The sequence below is a fragment of the Anolis carolinensis genome, chromosome 2, assembly GCF_035594765.1.
Source record: "Anolis carolinensis isolate JA03-04 chromosome 2, rAnoCar3.1.pri, whole genome shotgun sequence".
Taxonomy (NCBI): Eukaryota; Metazoa; Chordata; class Lepidosauria; order Squamata; family Dactyloidae; genus Anolis; species Anolis carolinensis.
This window is the reverse complement of record NC_085842.1, coordinates 134173882-134196422: the sequence shown is the minus strand read 5'-3', so window position 1 is coordinate 134196422 and position 22541 is coordinate 134173882. Positions and strand designations below refer to the sequence as shown.

The 22541-nt window shown below is 40.1% G+C and overlaps 1 protein-coding gene across 1 annotated transcript in view; it reads left to right on the top strand.

Moving 5' to 3' along the window:
* The first annotated feature begins 9019 nt into the window (after positions 1-9019).
* hid1 (HID1 domain containing) overlaps positions 9020-22541 on the top strand; it is a 54471-nt gene continuing 40949 nt past the window's right edge. The window contains exons 1-2 of the mRNA XM_003217218.4: positions 9020-9390; positions 21855-22004. Of these exons, the coding sequence (XP_003217266.1) occupies positions 9325-9390; positions 21855-22004 (216 nt within the window). The 5' untranslated portion in view covers positions 9020-9324. The remainder of the gene's footprint in view (positions 9391-21854; positions 22005-22541) is intronic.

The window sequence follows — 22541 nt, the reverse complement described above, 5'->3', positions numbered from 1 at the left end:
TGTGGCCAGCATGACTGCATGGAGCGTCATTATCTTCCTGCCAGAGAGGCACCTATTGATCTATTACATTTGCATGTTTTCAAACTGCTCACAGCGGAAGCTCACCCTGCTCCCTGGATTCAAACCGTCGACCTTTCAATCAGCAAGTTCAGCAACTCAGTGGTTTAATCCGCTGCGCCATCGGGGGCTCTTATAGTTAATAAGACGTAATTAAATTATTACTTTCCATCACTTTATCATTATAGAAATGGATAAAGTTTACGTGGTAGCATTTACAATCCATCAAATTAGTTTCACACCAAATTTAATGCAAAATTGACCAAAACCAATATCTTCAAACAACAGCAACAAAAGCAGAAGTTTGCTTGTTGGCCCCAAACTAGTGTGAAAATAAAAAGACCATAATATCTGCTAATTATAAATACAAGATTTGGTTACAACTGAGTCATAAATATGCATTCTGGAGCAAAAACAAAATACTGTAAATGTTTGAGAAATATCAATTGGTGTCCAGAACCTTACTATGATCTTAGCTTCCAAGATCAATCAGGACCTGGTTCCTTTGATAATTTAAAACTTTTTAAAAGAGGGACATATAGGAAAACAAAAGGAAAATGTAATGTTCCACAATTTGGCAGAAGTTGATTAACAACTTTGAGCAGCTTGAGATCAGAGCAGAGAAGTGTGCACCAAACTTCAGGATGAGTCCCCTTGGACCACAAACTACTATTAGTAATTAACACATTACTCTCAACAGCACAGCCTTATGTAGTCTCTAGTGCCACTGAGTTCAGTGAAGCTTCTTCTCAGATAGTCTGTAATTCTATACACTCCTCTAAGTTGCTAATATGGATTTAAATTCCCTCACCACTCATATATACATTAAAAGAGAAAGGAAAGAAATCCATCTATTCTTTAACTACTTTTAAAATTATCTCATTTGTAAATATAAAAGGACAAGCAGAATATGTTAAGACAGAAGAGGAATGTTCCCCATTGGAACGTAGGGAGGAATAAAAATAAGCTAGTTCATAATTTTAAAAGTCACATTGATAGAGAACAGGAGGAGAATACAGAAAGATCTGATCCTCTTTTGGGATACTTTTCAGACTGATATTTTCTGGCCCTTGCTTGTAGATGGTGAAGATTGAACCGAACCGGGGACCTTTTGTAGAATGAGCATGCTTTGTGTGCACTTGTGGAAAATGTATCATTTGTGTATGTATTGAGTTTTTCAGACCACCATCTATGCATGGCTTAAGATGGTGTACAAGTTTGGTTATTATTTAATTTAAAATGTTTTTATTGTATTCTTTCTTGTTTCACTAGAAGTTTTTGACTGGTGTTTTAGACCATCAACACCTTTGCTGTTGATTCAGTATACACAAACTTATTAAATTTTATATTGTGTATAAAATTATTTTTGGGTCGTGTGTATAAACTATATGAAAAATTAATGGATACCTCATGGTGTTCCTATACTGTATGTGGAGTTCGTTTCCAAAAGGTACCATATTTAAAAAAAGAAAATTGGAGGCAGCATGTTGTTAGTTGGGAGTAGGATACCATATATAGATCAAAACTATCAAAATATAACAAATCATTCCGGAACAGTGCTTGGAAAATTGCATTTACAGCAAAAGAACGCACATCCTCAGCACCTTTCCCCCTAATTCCTATAAAATTTGTCCAGATGGATTTGGCACCTTTTTGAAAGAAGATCCACATATGCATACAGTATATAGATACAGTAGAGTCTCACTTATCCAACGTTCTGGATTATCCAATGCATTTTTTGTAGTCAATGTTTTCAATACATCGTGATATTTTGGTGCTAAATTCGTAAATACAGTAATTACAACATAACATTACTGCGTATTGAACTACTTTTTCTGTCAAATTTGTTGTGGTGCTTAATTTGTAAAATCATAATCTAATTTGATGTTTAATAGGCTTTTCCTTAATCCCTCCTTATTATCCAACATATTCACTTATCCAACGTTCTGCCGGCCCATTTATGTTGGATAAGTGAGACTCTACTGTATTCCTAAATCCAGAAGACTTCTGGCTCTGAGCATTTTGGATGAGGGATACTCAACCTGTATGCCATTGTATAGTATGGGACATGAACACTCTCAGATTTTGATAACCCACAGGTGGTCCTGCAACTAAACCTTAGGGTATGCCAACAACCCATTGTTGTGGATTATTCACAGATTTGATCAAAATGCCCTTTCAAGGAAATTCTACACCTCCAGTGGAAGTTGACTACAGCTGCATTGGAAGATTTAGAGGTTCCTAGAGAGAACAACTTTCTTGGGATCTCTAGGTCCTCCAGTGCGTTTCAGGTGGAGGTTGACCACAGAGTCCTTCTGGAGAACTTAGAAATTTATAGAGAAGTGTTCTCTTTTGACTGTTCCTTACTTTTGAGGAAGTCTTGTGCCCCTTGCCCCAGCAAACGTGGAAGGCTTGTTGTATAACTGCTGAGAAAATTGGAAGTGAATATTTGTCTTTTCTCACCTGCCTTTTCTTTTCTCTTTCCCTTCTTTAAAAAACTGTTTATAGTGCTTTATTAACCTATAATCACCATTATGATGAAGATGACAACAATAATAATAATAACAATATTTATTTATACCTCGTTTTATCTCTCCTGAAGGAGACTCAAAGCAGTTTAAAATATACAAACATGCAAACATTAAAACATAATTAATATAAACAGTGGCCCCTTCCACACAGGTGAACTAAATCCCACATGTTCTGCTTTGAACTGGAATATATGGCAGTGTGGAATCAGGTAACCCAGTTCAAAGCAGATATTGTGGGATTTTTCTGCTTTGATATTCTGGGATATAGGGTTGTGTGGAAAGGCCCAGTATTAAAAAATCAGTTAAAATCTATTAAAACATAGTGAAACTGACAAACCACAGCACCCCCTGACTAGATCTTAAAAACTTTCATCTTTAAAAGCCTGTCTAAATAAAAAGGCTTTAGCCTGCCAATAGGTTTTAGCCTACTAATAACAGTAGAAGGCCTGTATAATGCTGAGGTCACAAATCAACTTTGCCGTTTTTCCTTCTTTTCCATTATCTCTTTTTCTCCTTATTTTCATTGTACTTATATTAATGACCTGTGCAGCTCCAAAGCCTAGCTTCTTCCTGCTTGGGAGAATTCTTTGTTAGGAGATGTTAGCTGATTGTTTCTTGTCTGGAATTCCCCTGTTTTCTGAACGTTTTCTGTATTTACTGTCCTGATTTTAGAGTTTTTTTTTAATACTGGGAGCCAGATTGTGTTCTTTTTCATGGTTTCCTCCTTTCTTGTGGATTTCATGCTTGTGGATTTCAATGGCTTCTCTGTGTCGTCTGACGTGGTAGTTGTGAGTGTGGTCCAGCATTTCTGTGTTCTCAAATCAAAGATGGAAGGATGATGATGATGATGATTGATGATGATGATGATGATATTTATATCCCGCCACCATCTCCCCAAAGAGATTCAGTGCAGCTCATAATAGCCCTTCCTTCAAATCATGCCCTTTCAGGTGGATGTCTCCAGAACCTCCCAATGTGTATTTGGGGCCTTTGAAAGATCCTTCTGGACCTTTGACTGTCACAGAGGGAGCAGAGGCATCGAGCTGAGGAACCTCAACATCCGAAACCGGGGACCCAATCCCAAACTTGGGCATCTTCATGGCAGGAAATGAGGGGCTTCCTGGACTGTCTGAAGCTTTCATTTCGCCGATTTGGATTTGGGGCCCCGAGATGTCAACTGAAGGACCTCTTCCTCTTCTGCTGAAGAGAAACTGAGTTTTCCCTGTTTGCCAAGGAATGAACATTGGAATCGTAAACATTCTCTGAGTCCATTGCAACTGCAGGCCCTTCTTCTGATGTAAGATGGAACATGTCCAGATTCCAGTTCTAATCTACATAAACATCAATGAAGAAATGGTTCTGACTGTGACCAACCAGACAATCCCAAGAAAAACCCTTCCAACATGTCTCCTATGTCAATTGAACAATATAATAATATATAATGCGAATATTATGTTATACTAATAATATACTGTCCATACATGTAATATTGATAATAATGTTATAGTGTAATACAATATAATAATATTAAAAATAATAATACACTATTATAATTGTATATTATATATTACATGTAATATTACTAATAATATTGCAATATAGTGGTATAGTACAATATAGTAATAAATAATGCTTATATTGTGCTATGCTAATAATATAATATATTGTATGTACATAAAACTTGTAAGCTGCCTTGAATCCTCTTCGGGGTGAGGAGGGCTGGATATAAATGTGAGGAGGGCAGAATAAATAAATAAATAAGGCCTGCAATTCACCCTAATCATACACAGACTCCTCAGTAATAATAATAATAATAATAATAATAATAATAATAATAATAATAATAATAATAACTTTATTTTTGTACCCCGCCTCCATCTCCCCGAAGGGGCTCGGGGCGGCTTACATGGAGCCAAGCCTGGATAATTACAATAAACAGAATAAACACATCAGAAAAAAATACAGAGGCAAATATAAAAAAATTACACATTAAACTTAATAAAATGTAAAATGGTGACCATAATAAGACATGATTCAGGCACCGAGATAAAAGTCATAAAAACGAACTGGGCCAAGTGCACCAAGTGAGTTCTGTAAACAGGGGGTAAGGTGATTGGCGAAAATGCTTGTTGTTTAGAATAGTCCTATATATTACTATATTGGGGACCCAGAGATGCCCGGGTTATTTGAAAAAGGATTGTTTGTTTTTCGATGTTAGGTATTCCCAATTTGGTGTGGGTGAACTACAATTCACAGAATCATGGGTCAATAGTCCCCGAACCCTACCAGTATCCAAAGTTGGCCATTTTGGTTCTGTGCCCCAAGTTTGGTGCAGATCTGTCGTTGGCTGGTCATTGTCTGGCTGCAATGCTCTCTAGAGGAGGGTGAACTACAACTCCCTGATTCCTGGGGCAATCTTCCCGAAACATCTGTCAGTATTCACAGTAGAACAACAATGTATGTGCATATACACTTTCGTATTACTCACAAGAAATTTAACCCGGATCTACTTTCTACCACTCTGCCTGAGAGTAGGTTACTTCAAACTATATTACATATGATGAAATTACTTCCAGAGTATCAAAAGGAAAGGTACAAATATCATATCATAATCCAACAAAGGGTCTAATATTCAAGGAGTAAGGAACAGACATAAAGTAAAGCATATGGAAACAACCAAGTCCATATTAGTCCTGGAGCTGCGTAAAATCTTGAGCCAATGCCAATCATAGTAAAGAAATCCAGCCTCCAAGACAACAAAGTCTATATTCAAAGGAATTCTTTGTTTGATTTTCAACGCCAAGAACTCGCACACCACAAGGTCTCCCGGGTTGTTCCCCGAGTTTCGTTATCACTTCTTCGGGTGTTAACAGCGGCTGAGCACCCCTGTTAGCCCCAGCTTCTGCCAACCTAGCAGTTCAAAAACATGCAAATGTGAGTAGATCAATAGGTACCGCTCCGGAGGGAAGGTAATGGCACTCCATATAGTCATGCCAGTGGCCATGTGACCTTGGAGGTGTCTACAGACAACGCCGGCTCTTCAGCTTAGAAATGGAGGTGAGCACCAACCCCCAGAGTTGGAAACAACTGGACTTCACGTCAGGGGAAAAACCTTTACCTTATACACAGGCGGCTGAACCGGTAAGCAAAGTAAGCGGCTGCGTATAGCGCAGCTTCCACTAGAGGGGGCAGTTGAGGCGCTGGGGCCTGTGTCACGACCCAGGCTGCAGAGCACCAATAACCATACACAGAGGCCAGAATCTATCTAATATCTTTATTAAGGAAATATATAAAGTCAAATAAAATAAGTGTAGAATGTAGTTCAGAAGAAGACCTTTCAGGAAAGGTCAATTATAGTCCAGGAAAACAATGTCCAATATAAAATATTAAGGTCCAAAGTTGTAATCCAATAACCGAAACACTCACTTTGCCAAGCAAAGTGAGGGGAGATGACAAGGTTCTTAGTCCAAGGAACTTGAGGCAAGGCTAGGAAGTAAACTTGATTCTTGGAACACAAGGCTTGATACAAGGCAGCAAGGAACGAGGAACAGGGACAAAATCCGTGGTAAAATACTTGGCAAGGTCCTGGAAGACAAGGCTGAGTCCTAGGAAGCAAGGCAAGGTCCGTGGAGGTAAACAAGGCTGGGAACGGGAACGAAGGCTTGGAAACAGGAACGAAGGCTTGGAAGCGGGAGTAGCGCTGTCCACACACAACCTACTCCAGTTGCTGACGAATTGACTCCGCAAAATTCCTTCAGGGCAAAGAACCTAAATAGGGTCTCGTTTTCCCACCAAAGAACACTTCTCTGGGGAACCAGAACCGAAAGTCAATCTCTGTGTCCAGATGCATGACTCCCTAAAATTTCTCATGAAAGCAGTCTTAATCAGCTGAATGCCTGGCTGCGATTCTCAGGCTTCTGCGATTAGCCTGCTGAACTCCTTTCTGTTGTTGATAATAGTTACGGCGAGAAAATGGGGGAGATTTTGACTCAGGGCTTGTTTGGCAGATTTCTGGAAGACAAACCTCCTGCAGGTGCAAGGGCTCCAATTCTGGCTGGGAAAATTCCAATTCTGGCTGAAACGGTGGAAAACCCAAGTTTTCCTCTTCATCTGTCACCACAGCGCTAGGAACGGGACTACATGGCCCATGAGTCATCACAGCCTGCCACATCCCAGTTCAGTTTCCTCCTTTCTCCTCCTAACACCTCCCAACAAAGGATTCACCCCCCTCCCCGGGCAGGCAATAGCCAGGCTTTGAAACTGCAAGGCTATTAAATGCTAATCAAGCTTGCAACATTCATATTTGAATTTGAAATATCATCTACAGAAGCCTCACGAAAGGACTCCGAGACGCTCTTTCAAGCGTCTGCATTCACCAGAATAAAAAACAATATTATGGCAACCAGACTGATTGATAACTGGCAAACAGAAGGAGAAAACGTGGAGGCAGTGACAGACTTTGTGTATTTAGAAACAAAGATTACTGCAGACACACACTGCAGCCAGGAAATCAGAAGACATTTATTTCTTGGGAGGAGAGCAATGACCAACCTCGATAAAATAGTGAAGAGTAGAGACATCACACTGGCAACAAAGGTCCGAATAGTTAAAGCAATGGCATTCCCCACAGTAACCTATGGATGCGAGAGCTAGACCATAAGGAAGCCTGAATGTAGGAAGATAGACACATTTGAACTGTGGTGCTGGAGGAAAATCCTGAGAGTACCTTGGACCGCAAGAAAATCCAACCAGTCCCTACTCCAGGAAATAATGCCCGGCTGCTCATTGGAGGGAAGGATATTAGAGGCAAAGATGAAGTACTTTGGCCACATAATGAGAAGACAGGAAAGCTTGGAGAAGAGAATGATGATGGGGAAAATGGAAGGAAAATGGAAGAGAGGCCGACTAAGGGCAAGGTGGATGGATGGTATCCTTGAAGGGACTGGTTTGACCTTGAAAGAGCTGGGGGTGGCTCTGGTGTGGGCTGGTCCATGAGGTCACAAAGAGTCAAAAGTGACTGAATGAATAAACAACAAAACTACAGGCTACACATTGAGTCAAGATTACTTAGAAGGAATCCCTGGAGTAAAACATGCACTGGGGAGGCTAAGGCCCCTTCTACACTGCCATTTAAAATCCAGATTATCTGCTTTGAACTGGATTATATGGCAGTGTAGATTCGGGGCCTTTCTGGACAGACCCTATATCCCAGGATCTGATCCCAGGTTTTCTGTTTATTCCAGATTATCTGCGGTGCTGACTCATTTAATCCAGTTTAAAGCAGAAAATCTGGCATCAGATCCTGATATATAGGGCCTGTCTGGAGGGGCCCTCATATAATTCAGTTCAAAGCAGATGTGAACTATTTGCTTTGATAATCTGGATTATATGGCAGAGTAGAAGGGGCCTGAGCTGTGAGGTAAGGGCGGGCAGGAAGGAGGAGGCCATGGTGCTGGAGAAGGCTGGGGGCATCTACACCAGGCCTCCTCAACCTGCAGCCTGCAGGCTGTTTTGGACCTCCCATTGCTGATCATTGAACCAGCTGGCCTGGGCTTTTGGGGTCCCATCCACACAGCTGAATAAAATCCCACATTTTTTGCTTTGAACAGGAATATATGGCAGTTTGCACTCAGATAACCCAGTTCAAAGCAGATATTGTGGGATTTTCTGCCTTGATATTCTGGGTTATATGGCCGTGTGGAAGGGCCCTGGGAGTTGGAGGCCCAAACAGCTGGAGGGCTGAAAGTTGAGGAGGCCTTGGGCCCTTCCACACAGCTATATATCCCAGAATATCAAGGCAGAAAATCTCACAATATCTGCTTTGAACTGAGTTATCTGAGGGCCCTTCCACATAGCCCAGAATATGAAATCAGATTATCCACAATATCTGCTTTGAACTGGGTTATCTGAGTCCACACTGCCATATATTCCAGTTCAAAGCAGAAAATGTGGGATTTTATTCAGCTGTGTGGAAGGGCCCCCCCGTTATCTGAGTGTCATTCCACACAGCCATATAACCCAGAATATTAAGGCAAATAATGCACAATAGCTTCTTTGAATTGGGCTATCTGAGTTCACATTACCATATAATCGAGTTCAATGTGGGTTTTATACAACTGTGTGGAAGGGGCCTGAGTCCACACTGCCACATATTCCAGTTCAAAGCAGAGCATGTGGGATTTTATTCAGCTGTGTGGAAGGGATCCTTGTCTATACTGCAGAGTGGATGCAGCTTGGCCCCATTTTCAGAGCCAGGGCTCAGCGCTCTCTGATCCTGGGAGGTAGTTTGACAAGGTCTTAGCCTTCTCTGCCAAAGAGAAGCTGGAGCCTCAGGAACTACATACGTAGCAGTGAGTTATGGCGGTGAAAGGGATGTCAGCGCGCCTCCTTGCTCCAAAGGGGGAAGGGAAGAGCGGTGCGGAGGGGAGAGGCAGGATAACAGCACAACCAGCCCGCGCTTCCCGCTGCCTCTGGCGGGGAAGGGAGGCGGCCCCGGCCCGCCCTGAGGGAAAGAAAGGCGAGGAAACACAGCGCAGGAGGGAGAGGAGGAGGAGCCGAGCCGCCTCTCTGACGGGAGAAGCATCTGACAGGAGGGAGGGAGGGAGAGCAGGTGAAGCCTGCGAGGGATGGAGACCGCCGGGGCCGCGACGTGGAGAGGAGGGGAGGAGGGCCATTAAGCAGGGCGAGGCGAGGCGAGGCGGCGGCTTCTTTCGCGGCGACACCCGGATCCAGGAGGATGGGGAACGCGGACTCGAAGCTCAACTTCAGGAAGGCGGTGATCCAGCTCACCACCAAGACCCAGGTAATGGCCGACGGGGGGAAGGAAGGGAGGGAGGGAGGGAGCACCTGCTCAGGGCGCGGGGATCTAGGAGAACAGATCCTTAAAGATCCCTCTGCCTGCTGCCCTGGCCTTCCTTTCAAAGCTGTCTGGCTGGGATTTGGGCCTCAGGCTTCTGAGAGCTTCAGGCCTTGAGGGAAGCAGATGGGCATCTCCATAGGGTGCGTTTACACTCGGCCTGGGCAAACTTGGGCCCTCCAGGTGTTTTGGGCTTCAACTCCCACCATTCCTAACAGCCTCAGGCCCCTTCCTTTTCTTCCTCAACCGCTTAAGTGGCTGAGGGGGAAAAGGAAAGTGTCTGAGGCTGTTGGGAATAGTGGGAGTTGAAGCCCAAAACACCTGGAGGGAGGGCCCAAGTTTGCCCAGGCCTGGTCTGCGCTGTGGAATGAATGCAGTGTGACCCCACTTTGACTGCCGCCATTCATTTCTATTGAATCCTAGGGGTTTGTATTTTGACAAGGGTTTTAGCCATCAGAGTGCTGATGCTTCCCCAAAGGACATCATTGAAGGAAAAAAGATGTGCGATTGAAAGCACTAGTCCTCTCATATCTGCACCGAGCCATGGTGGCTAAAGTGGTGTCAAGCTGCATTCATTCTATAGTGTACAATATGCGCCCATATAGGCCCCTTCCACATAGCTGAATAAAATCCCACATTGTCTGCTTTGAAGTGGAATATATGGCAGTGTGGATTCAGATAACTCAGTTCAAAACAGTTATTGTGGGATTTCCTGCCTTGATATTCTGGGTTATATGGCTGTGTGGAAGGGCCCATAGACAGAGGTATTCAGCAGGGGATGGCAGAAAGGCTGTCTATAGGAAAAAAACTGAGGAAGTTGGAAGGATGCACTCAGGTAATATGTTGCAATTGTGCCTGATGGCAAAAACTAGTTCTGTCACAAGTGACGTCACTAAAGGAGGGGGGAAAAAAAAAGGTGAAACTGAAGGCTCAAGTCCTTTCCTATCAGCACACTGTAAGGGTTATTTTATGATGTTTATCCAATTAATTGATTCAATTATTTGATTCCTCACTATATACAGGTTGGGCATCCCTTGTTAAAAATTTTGAAATATTCTGAAATCCTAAACTGACCACATAGGTGGCTGAGATACAGACACCTTTACTTTTTTATGGTTCAGTGTATTGTACACAAAATCGGTTTCATGCATCAGATTATTCAAATTACCTTCTGGCATGTGTATAAGATGTATATGAAACAAATACATCTTGTGTTTAGAATTGCATTCCATATCCAAGCTATCTCATTATGTGCATACAGGCAGTACTCAAAGTATGGACAAGGTAGGTTCTTTAGGTTTGTTCTTATGTTGAATTTGTATGTAAGTCAGACTAAGTACATTTTAAAGTGTAATTCCAGCCAGATATAGATAGATAGCATAGGGAAGAGATAACACTACTGTGGTTTCACCTCACTGTGATCATTGGATTCTGAAAAATGATAAAGCTTCAGTGGAGACACATTTTTCCCATGATAACTCTTTCAGGAGTGAATTTCACTTCTTAGGGATAGATTTCTCTCACTTCATGTTGTCTCACCCCCATTTTTAACTATGAATTGTTTGTAAACTGGATGTTTGTAACTCAGGGACTGCCTGTATATGGAAATACCAATATTCAAAACAATAATAATACAGTAGAGTCTCACTTATCCAACATAAACAGGCCATTTGGATGTGAAAATGTTGGATAATAAGGAGGGATTAAGGAAAAGCCTATCGAATGTCAAATTACATTATGATTTTACAAATTAAGCACCAAAACATCATGTTTTACAACAAATTGGCAGAAAAAGCAGTTCAATACACTGTAATGTTATGTAGTAATTACTGTATTTACGAATTTAGCACCAAAACATATCAGTGTATTGAAAACATTGGCTATAAAACTTTGACTACTAACAAATTGACTACAAATAAAGATAGAATTGTATAAAATGAACTTACAGTAACAACAATGTCGGAAATTAAATCCATAAAAAGTTCAGTCCTTGCTGCCTAGAGAAACAGCTGTGGATCCGGGGGGGAGGCAGACTGCGTTGAATAATCCAGAATGTTGGATAAGTGAATGTTGGATAAGTGAGACTCTACTGTAATTTAAAAACCCCCAAACACTCCTGATTCCAAGTATTCCAGATAAGAGGTACTCAAACCTGTACTTGTATTTTTTCTCGACAGCAATGGTAATTCATGGATGTTTAGAAAACAAATGATGGCAATGCTGTTGGAGGACTTTTGCTAATGTGTTCTTCTTTTTAGTTGGTTTGCACTTAAATTTTAAATTAGGTTCATGTACAAGTCTAGAAGCGTAACAGATACAACATCTAAAATAACAATTAGTAGTGTATAAGGACACCATAGAATAACCTAATATTGGCAAATGAAAGTGCAACTTCAGAAACATCCCATGCACCAGAACTTGGTTGGGCTGCCTGGAATGATATTCATTGACAGAAGAGTAAGAATAGTAGTAGAGTGAGACTTTTCCTTTGAACCTTAAGAATAACAACTGAAGTTTTGTTTTAGTTGGCAAGTACCTTTTGTATGATTCTGCTCTTTACCCTGTAAGAAATGTTATATTGAACTACTATGGGAAACAAGCTTAAAAGTGGTAGTCCTTTTCCCTGGTATCCTTAAACAGATCCTGTTTCTTGCATTAGTTGCTAAGATACCTCTAACATAGGTCTGTCAACTTCCCAATAATCCTAGCATGAGGGTTGTTCCTTTTGAAACTAAATGAATGAAGCTAAATCATATCTCATAATCTTTGTCAGACTTGTGATGTAAGAAGCCCTAATTGTAGCAAAATATTTGTAATATTTTCTTTTAGAAAGCAGTCATGATGAGAGATGAATAAACCACACAATGAGAGATTGATAGCATAATCACAAGCATGTATACTGTATTTAGAACCAGAGTTCAGTAGAGTTTATTTCTGTTGACTGTAGGATTGCAACTACAGTAGAGTCTCACTTATCCAACACTCGCTTATCCAACGTTCTGGATTATCCAACACATTTTTGTAGTCAATGTTTTCAATATATCATGATATTTTGGTGCTAAATTCATAAATACAGTAATTACTACGTAGCATTACTGCGTATTGAAATACTTTTTCTGCCAAATTTGTTGTCTAACATGATGTTTTGGTGCTTCATTTGTAAAATCATAACCTAATTTGATGTTTAATAGGCTTTTTCTTAATGCCTCCTTATTATCCAACATATTCGCTTATCCAACATTCTGCCGGCCCGTTTATGTTGGATAAGTGAGACTCTACTGTATAGTATAAACTATCTTTGATTTTGGTAGATGGAGTATAGACATCATGTATAGCATGGAAATAGGAATCATACATCTGGTTGTTGATTTGTAGAGTTCACTCCTTTTAAAAGTGAACATTGTATGCTTCTGGCTTGTTTTATTAAAAGTCATGGAAATGCAGAGGGAGATTGTACCATAAAGAAAAGTGAGAGGTCAAGCAGGAACACTTTACATACTTAAGAAGGGCACAACTTGCCAGAGTAGTATGCATGACTAGTCTTTCTCGAAGCCAGTTATCAAAGGATCTGTATTGTGACCTACTAGTGGTCTTATAAATTACATTCTGTAAACAACATTTCAGTGTTGCTGTTTTAATTAACTGTATAAAACCCACATGCCCTATCATATAGGTACAGGTAAGTTTGTTTTTGATGTTTTGTGTTTTTGATTGCTGTATCTGAAATAAAAGGAAAGCCATGTCACATATGACAGAAATTCTGAATGACAAACATTTCAAGCTTGCCTATAATAAACAAAGACAATGTGAGATTCAATCACAACAGATACTGTTTTTGTGCAGTTTTGTTTCCTAACATATCGTTTGTTTTTCTAAAACCCATGCTGCAAAATGAGAGTCTCTCATAAGTTGCACTCGAACTAGCTAAATTTCTGAGCAAATGGGTAATTTCTCTTAGTTGCTTGTATCTTTGGATATTTGTTTTTCCTCTTCATGCATATTCTCATTTTTACTGAACATACACTGATTAATAGAGGAGCTGGTTCCAAAAATCTGAAAGGTGAATGTTATAAAAGACGAGTAAAGTATTTTTATTCTTGAAATTGCACACGTATTACCATTCTTCGATGGACCTATATATACACCCTAGGAATTATGGTCTATTGAACTAATGTAATTTGAGCACATTGCAAATAATGTGACATTGTCAGAGGACATCTTATGTAAATATGTTCCACGCCACTGCGCTGTGTCACTTTGGTGGGATAATATTTTTGTGCAGTTTGAATCCTTTCTGCAGAAAAAGGAGTTCAAATTTCCTTCCCATTTACGTGGCTAACTGGCTATCTTTTCTCTTTTAATGGGAGAAGGATAATAAATAGGGGACATTCATTTCAGTTGTTTGAGCTCAGCACAGATAACTAACCTTCTTAAATATGAGAAGCAAAAGTGATTTGAGTAGGCTCAAACTGGACTTTCTTGCTTGACGACATTAAGAAGTGGCCTGCAAATAAATCTGAACACTTGTTTTCCCTTTTACTTGCACTGCATCAGTGAATAGAATCTCAAGCATCAGAACAGATAAGGTCCCCTGCCTGTTTGGTATTGTTCTATCCTATGATTACTTGGTACATTACACAGTATATTGAACTGTTTACTCAAAATCTTAAAAATCTGTTACAGGGATAAAAGAAAGGGACTTGATAAAGGTCACAAATGCAATTAACTTAGCAAGTATTTTAATCCAGATCTTCAAAATGTACACACAACACTTTTCATTGGAAAGTCTTTGATGTACCATTATCTGCCAGTCCAGCTAACATTAATGCAGATCTGGACAGTGTTTTGTGATCTTTTCCTGTGTTGAAGGAGAGTTTTGTTCTTTTGGTTCTGCAGATGTATCCTGTTTTTCCTAACAATGTCTTCCACAGTTGTTCTTTCAAAATTGTCTAGACAACTGGAATCTAAATGCTTATGTCTTTAGATTCTCCTATATTAAACTAAAACTCTAAACACCAGTTAAATATACAACAAATCTGATAATGTGACTACAGTGGGTAGTATTCCCAAATTATTTGAAGAACACATTTTGTTTTCTTAGCTTTGAGCAACAAACAACATTTTCTCCACTTTCGAATACCAGGAGATGCTGCGTTAAACTTACTGTTTTATGACTTGTTTATTTGTAAAATTGCATCTTGCTTTCCCTCAAAAAGTGAATTCAAAGGTCTTTATAAAGCAAAACATATATACTTAACAAACCACTCCTAAAAAGATAGCTACAAGAAACTTGTATGAGACTAAAGAACAAATGAAAAAAAAAAAAAACATTTCCTAAGAAATCCAGTACTACAAAGACATTGCACTTAATAAGGTATGCAGAAGGAGAGGGAGAGCTGTTTAAAAGCGTTATAGTATTGACTGTTTTTAGAGCAGTGGTGGGCAACTCTGATTCCTTTCAAATGTTGGATTATAATTCACATGATCCTTTACTTTTGTCTATGTTGTCTAGGGATGTTAGGAAGTGCAATCTGAAAGTTCTTGCTCATTCCTGCTTTAAAATATTGTGAATTGATTTCATTTGAATAGGGGTTTTGTGAAGAAGATTCTACAGCAGAATTTCTCCTGATAGCATGAACAAACCTAAAATAAAACATACTGAGATCTTCTACTAGTTCTTAGGAATGGAACGTCATGAGGTTAATAAATTTAGCATAAGACCTCTAATGATGAACACATAAAAGAAAATGTTCTTTAATATACCTTTGTCCCAAGCATTTCAGGACTTTGAAGGTTAATAAAAGTACCTTCAATTGAATCTGGAAATAAATTAATAATTAGGTCATCAAAATAGGAATGATTTGTTTTGAATAGTTAATGCTCTGTCCACAGTTGTCATTTCTGAAGCTTTTTCAAATGTAGCCTCATGCAGAGTCCATTAGAATAGCCCAGTCTGGAGGTAACTTTGATATAAATAGGCATAGCAAGATCAAATGTCATCTGGAAAGATTGTAGTTGGTGAACCAATGTTGCTGACTGGAAAAAAACCACCATTTTGCTATTGATGCTGCTATACATCTAACAGACTCCTGGTAAAATAACACCCCTCAACTATAGAGTTGTACTTTAAGAAGAGTTGTGTACTACGAAACACAGACTACAGTCAAATGATCCCCTAAGCAACAGCATTGCAGTTCTATCTGGATTAATGTGTCAGCTTGTGCTGTCCCATTGGTCTTTCATGACTGGTGAACAGTGGTTCAAGATTTTTGCTACATTTTTAGAATCAAACTAGCTGTGCCTGGCCATGCTTTGGTGTGGCTTATGGGAATACTTTGTTGGCCAGGTGGAATAGCAGTGAATAGCCTTGCAGCCTCAAAGCCTGGCCATTTTCTTCATATGGGAATCCTTGTTTGGTGAGCTGGAATACAAAGGAATAGGCTTGCTGCTTGATTAGCTGGCGTTCTAGGGGAATGGTTTTTTGGGCTGCTAGAATTGCAAAGAATAGCCTCACTTAAAAGCTTGGCAGCTTGCTACCTAGGGGAATCTTTCATTGGTCAGCTTCAATAGAACAGAATAGTATCGCTGCTTCAAAGCCTGGTTACCTTCTACCAAGGTTAATCCTTTGTTGGTCTGATTAAATTGCACTGAATAGCCTTTCAGCTTCAATGCCTGGCTGTATTATACCTAGGGGCGAGCTGGAGTAGCACCCTCAGTCAAAGAGCCGCTTTGAAGTCTGGCTACTTCCTTTGTTTGGCCAGCTTGAATTGCACTGAATAGTCTTACAGCTTAAAAGCCTGGCTGCTTTCTACATAGGGCATCCTTGCTAGGCCAGGTTGAATGGGACATAGTAGCCTCATGACTTCAAAGCCTGGGGGTCTTTTACCTAGGGGAAATCTTGGTTGGCCAGATTGAATAGCACTGAATAGCCTTGTTGCTTGCAAGCCTGGCCGCTTTCTCCCTAGCGGAATCCTTGGTTGGCTAGATTGAATAGCAATGAATAGTCTCGGTGCAGTGAGTATGAATGCTGCAATTAGTCACCTTGATTAACATTTAATGGCCCTGCAGCTTCAAAGCCTGGCTGCTTCCTTCCTGGGGTAATCCTATGTTGGGAGGTTAGCTGGCCCTGATTGTTTCCTTTCTGGAATTTCCAATTTCCCTGTTTTCAGAGTTTTGCTCTTTATTTATTATCCTGATTTTAGAGATTATATTGTTCTGTATTATTATACCACAGTAATTATTATATATTTGTAATCTTATATTATCTGCTTAGAACTGGATTATATGAGGTCCCTTCTACACAGCTGAATAAAATCCACACTGAACTGGATTATATGGCAGTGTGGACTCAAGATAATCCAGTTGATAGCAGATACTGTGGATTATATGCCTTGGCATTCTGGGTTATATAGCTGTATGGAAGGGCCTTGAGTCTACACTTCCATATAATCCAGTTCAAATCAGATAATCTGTATTTTATAGGCAGTGTGGATGAGGCCTAAGTGCCCTGTGCCTGTGCCCTGGGTGCCATTTTAGCTGAGGGAGTTGCTAGGACATGAAGGGGGTGGGGCCTAAAGGCAGCAGGGCCTACCTTTCTGACTGGCAGTTAGGGGGAGAAATGCTCTTCCTCATTCTCTGTATTTTGGACTATTTGTCTAGGTCTTTTTGATTGAAAGACATAGATTGGATGACTATGTCTTTTGTGGCCAAATTTGGTGTGATTTGGTTCAGTGGTTTTGTTGTTTACTCCATAGTAAAATCGCACACTACATTTTTATATATATAGATGGAAATGACAGAGATGTGTGTCATTGGTATATTGCTGGTTCTGTAGCCCACATTTCTGGATTACTTTACCTAGTGTTTTCTGTTGGCTTGAACAGTGTGGGTAACAAAATGTAATCTCACAGACCACTGTCAATTTCTCTCTAAGCCTTACCATATGGGTTCCGCCTCCCAGGAATAAACAAGCCAAATCATATTCTCTTACAAGTCATCCCATAAGACAACCTGAATTTCTGCCTTGAAATAAAGATAAGTGGCAGTTGGAAAGGGACATTTTCAAAAAGCTTTGGAACTGTATTGATACCATTCTGACCTTTAAAAAAAGTTTGACACTGGGACAGTAATTATTCAGGTCATAGAGACTGAAGATATGTTTCTATTAATGCCACATTGTTATGTCCTGCAGCATGCTAACCTTCTCTAAAAGGAGCATTCATTCCTTCAAGTATGTGTTGAGTTGATGAAGGAATGAGTGTATTGATTTCATCCAAAAGGAAATGCATAAGTGGTCGATCAACGTGCAGGTTTTGTTCATATTCCTCAAGGCCAATAAGGTGACAGATGTGCAATGAGACCTGAGAAATAAAAACTGTGGTATTTTCTGGCATTTCTACTGGCAAATTAGAAGCCAAGTAATGCAGAATAAAATTATCTTTTCTCCTCAGCTAAAGCCATGATCATGATTCTATTTACTGTGAATTAAGCCTCCCTGAACTCTCTGGAGTTTTAAAGAAGTGCATACAGGGTTGTGCTATAACATATTTAACATTTTATATATCTCTTGTTAGCATTTCATTCAGGAGCTACTTGAGATTTCATAGTGGCTGCTATTGAATTTGTTCCATATGACTAAAACTACTCTATGATCAGAATATTAGTGTTCTTGTAATATATCTCTTTCATAAATGCATAACTAGTATTAAAAGGTTTCTTCTAATAATGACTTTACTTGCAATAGCTTGGACTTCAGGCTTGCTGGGATGATTCCCCGTTTGTGTTGGAAAAGCTGTATCCAAGTGTTTTATTAAGTATTCCAGAATACAGAAAAAATGTTGAATCATTTCATGGCATCAGAATGCATACTGATTCTAAAATAGATGGTAGAAAATTGTCCTCTGATATGATACAGCTAAGCCAAAACTTTGTTGAAAGATGCTAAAATAAGGCTTAGAATAACTTGCTTGTGCTTATAATCTGTGATATGTGTGTTTTCCCCTCACCAGGATTAATAGGTCCAACAATTTGAATTAAGAGTTTGGCTTGGGAATGGCTTGTGATATCTGAAGAAAGAATTTTGAAATAGTTTATCTGAGTATCCATTTAAATGTTTAGGATGTATTCTGTATAATGCACCAAATAAAAAAGTAAAGCATTAAAAGACTATCTTGTGTAGTCATCAAAGTCTGACCAGTGTAAGGTCATTGAATCATTAGGCTCCTCTCTGCTTAGCTTTATCTTCTCACAGAAATAACATATTGGATAATCTTCGGAATGCACTTATATTATATGCACCTACGGGTGAGAAGGGTGGGGTAAAAGTGATGTAAATAAATAAATAAATAAATAAATGGTTAAGTAGAAAAGAAACTAATAAAATGTAGTTAGTATTAATATATTTATCAAAATGGTTATATCTGCATTTCACAACTATTTGCTTTAGGCTGGGTGGTGATTATACTGTCATTCAAGAGCCACATCCACTTACAAACATATAAAAAAATCCTGTGAAATGTTTTTGAATGCCATTATAAATGCAATCTTGGATTGTTGTGTGGCTGTACATATGACCAACCAAAGTACTACTTCTGTTTAACTTTCAAGTTTTCCTGTTAAAACCTTTCTCACAGAGTTAACTGTACTTCCTCAGTTCCTGCTAACAGGAACTGTATGCAGATTTGCTGTGTTGGTCTATTGGCTAAACCTTGCAAATACTTTCTGTATTAAAAAGCATTCACCTGCATCTAAATGCCTAATTTTAGAGAATTTAAAGACTCACATTTATGCAGCTGTAAGGACAGCGTTTGGGCATAGCTGGTCTCCCAAAGAAATATAAACCACTACCGCAGAGCAAACCTGCTCTACCAGTTTAGGCTTTACTTTCCTGCTGTTACATTCTGGTTTTTATGTTTTAGTGACACATCACCTATTCCCAGATAAGGTGGTACCCTTTTGTCACAGCCTAATATTAACCATGCACAGTAAGAATTTCTTACTGTCGCTTGTTTTTTAAGCCGTCGTTAAAGAGTGTATATACACTGCTGTAGTCAGAAAATTATAAACCAGGAAATTGTTTTCGTTTAAACAAACATAGTTTTTCATCTCCCTTTACCTTTCCCAGACACATTTCAAGCCAGTGATTGTTCAAAATAGCCATGCTCTTAGGCTCTTGTTTGTTTTCTGAGCTTTTATTATATCAGTCAAACAAATGGTTCCGAATTGAATGCTTGTTCTATGCCATTTTGCATCATTGAACATCAGAAGACTCAAAGCGGCATATTGTGTATATAAACCTGTTCACATGTTGAGATTTCTGAATATTTATTTATTTAATTCATTTATAGACTCCTTTCTCACCCCTGGAGGGACTCAAAGCGGTGTACAGCATTATACATGGCAAAGATTCAATGCCTCATATCCATATAAATATATAAAAACATTACATATCTAAAAATGATCACATATGGCCATAAAATAAATCATTAAAGCAATATATGCCAACAGCATAACGATACTACATTAGACATTAAACGGTAGGACATTTAAAGGTTGCATCGCTCCCATGATTTTCTTTAGCTGCTTGCATATTGCTGTTATTCGTCGAATGCCTGTTTACACAGCCAAGTTTTGAGCTGCTTCCTAAATGCTGGGGGGCGGGGGCGGGGCGATCTAATCTTGCTGAGGAGGGAGTTCTACAGCTGCGGGGCCACTACCGAGAAGGGCCTTCTCTCATGTTCCCACTAAGTGCACCTGTGAAGGCGGTGGGACCGAGAGCAGGACCTCCCTGGTTGATCTTAATGCTCTAATTTATTCATAAAGGGAAATGTGTGTGGACAGGAACCATTTAGGCTAAAGCCAGCACTTTGAATTGTTCTCAGTAGCAGATTGGCAGCCTGTGGAGCTGACACAACAGGGGGTTGTATACTCCCTGTGCCCCGCTCCAGTAAGGAACCTGGCTGTCGCCTGTTGGACTAATGCAAGCTTCCGAACAGTCTTCAAGGGCAACCCCATGAAGAGCATGTTGCATAGTCTAAACGGGATGTAACGAGAGCGTGGACCACCGTGGCCAAGTCTGACATCCCAAGGTACGGGCGCAACTGGTGCACAAGTTTTAATTGTGCAAAAGCTCCCCTGGCCACCACTGAGATCTGGGTTCCAGGCTCAGCGATGAGTCCAGGATCACTCCCAAGCTGTGAACCTGCGCCTTCAGGGTGAGTGTTACCCCAACCGGAACAGGCTGTAACCCTATACCCTGTTCAGCCTTACGACTGACCAGGAGGACCTCTGTCTTGTCTGGATTCAATTTCAATTTGTTCACCCTCCTCCAGCCCGTCACAGCAGCCAAGCACTGGTTCAGGACCTGAATAACCTCCTTAGCAGCAGGTGGAAAGGAGTAATAGAGTTGAATGTCATCTGTGTACAGATGACATTCAACTCCAAAACTCCGGATGATCTCTCCCAACGGCTTCATGTAGATGTTAAACAACATGGGGGAAGTACTGATCCCTGCAGGACCCCACAAGACAATGGTTGTGGGGCTGAGAAGGTGTCCCCCAGCAACACCTTCTGGGAACTGTCCTCCAGGAAGGACTGGAGCCACTGCAGAACAGTGCCCTAAAGTCCCATTCCTGTGAGGCGTCCCAGAAGGATACTGTGGTCTACGGAAGGATACTGTGGTCTACGGTAGCAAAGGCTGCTAAGAGGTCCAGCAGAACCAACAGAGACACACTCTCCCTGTACAGTTACCGGCATAGATCATCCACCAAGGCGACCAAGGCTGTTTCAGTTCCAAGCAGACTGCAACGGATCTAGATAATCAATGTCTATCAAGAACCCTTGGAGTTGCAAGGCCACCACACATTCCAAGACTCTGCCCAAATAGGGGAGATTGCCCAAAAGTCATCTAATTGAGTGGGGTCCAATGATGGTTTGATGACGGCCTCCTTTAGACCCACTGGAATCTTGCCTTCTTGTAAGGAGGCATTAACCACCACCTTTTCCCACTCGGCCAAACCCGCTCCGGCTTCCTTTATCAGCCAGAATTGGCAGGGGTCTAGGATGCATGTGGTCGCTCTCGCCTCTCCAAGGTTCATGTTAAATCTTGTTGAATATTAAAGCAAATCTATGTTTAAAGAGCTAAAACACCTTTAGAGTTGATAGAACTACTATTTCATTAGATAGGATCTCTTCACCAATATTTGTTGTTTTTATAGTATAGCATTTGATATGCTAAGCCATGGGCTTAAGTAGACCTCTTTACAGATGACTGTTGACAACTTTAAGTGTTAAACCAACTGTTCAAAACTTGTATGAGTTATAACTGTTCGTTTAATCTGCCCCCTGACCAATCAGCCTTCTGTGGCATTAATGTTCCCAAAGTGATTGTTGTGATGTTTCTGTCTCACCAGCCTGTAGAGGCAACAGATGATGCCTTTTGGGACCAGTTCTGGGCAGATACAGCTACTTCAGTCCAAGATGTCTTTGCTCTAGTTCCTGCTGCAGAAATCAGAGCTGTGAGGGAGGAATCCCCTTCAAATTTGGCTACTTTATGTTATAAGGTAAGATGCGTTCTTCCCACTGTGCCTTTTTCCTGCTGAGATTCAATTATTGAAATAACTGCATAACTGTTGCTGTATACAAACATCACCAATCTTATTCAGCCATGTCTTTTGAATTCTATGGTTTATTTTCTGAAATGGGTAATAGCAATTAATACATATTTTGATCACAATTCCGGGGGATATTTTTATGCAACCTTCGCCACACTATTTTCCACCAAAAAATTGCCTCCAAGATGCTTGAACATATGTTTGCTGTTATTTGTAGATGGGGAACAAGACAGTGATTCCGCTCTGTGAGAAAGTATTGTCAAGTAATGCCATTTAATCTTGAGTTTGCTTGAACTGTTGTTAATTTAAAGAAAAGAAGAATCCTTGCTATGGGAGTCTGAGACTTGATAATTTCATATTTTGTTTGACAGTCTAAAATATCTTTTCCTGAGGAAAAGAACTAAGAAGAAGATATGGTTGCTCATTTTGGCAAATACAAATCCTCAACATTCTTCCTTAAACTACAGTATTCATTGTCCTTTCTCA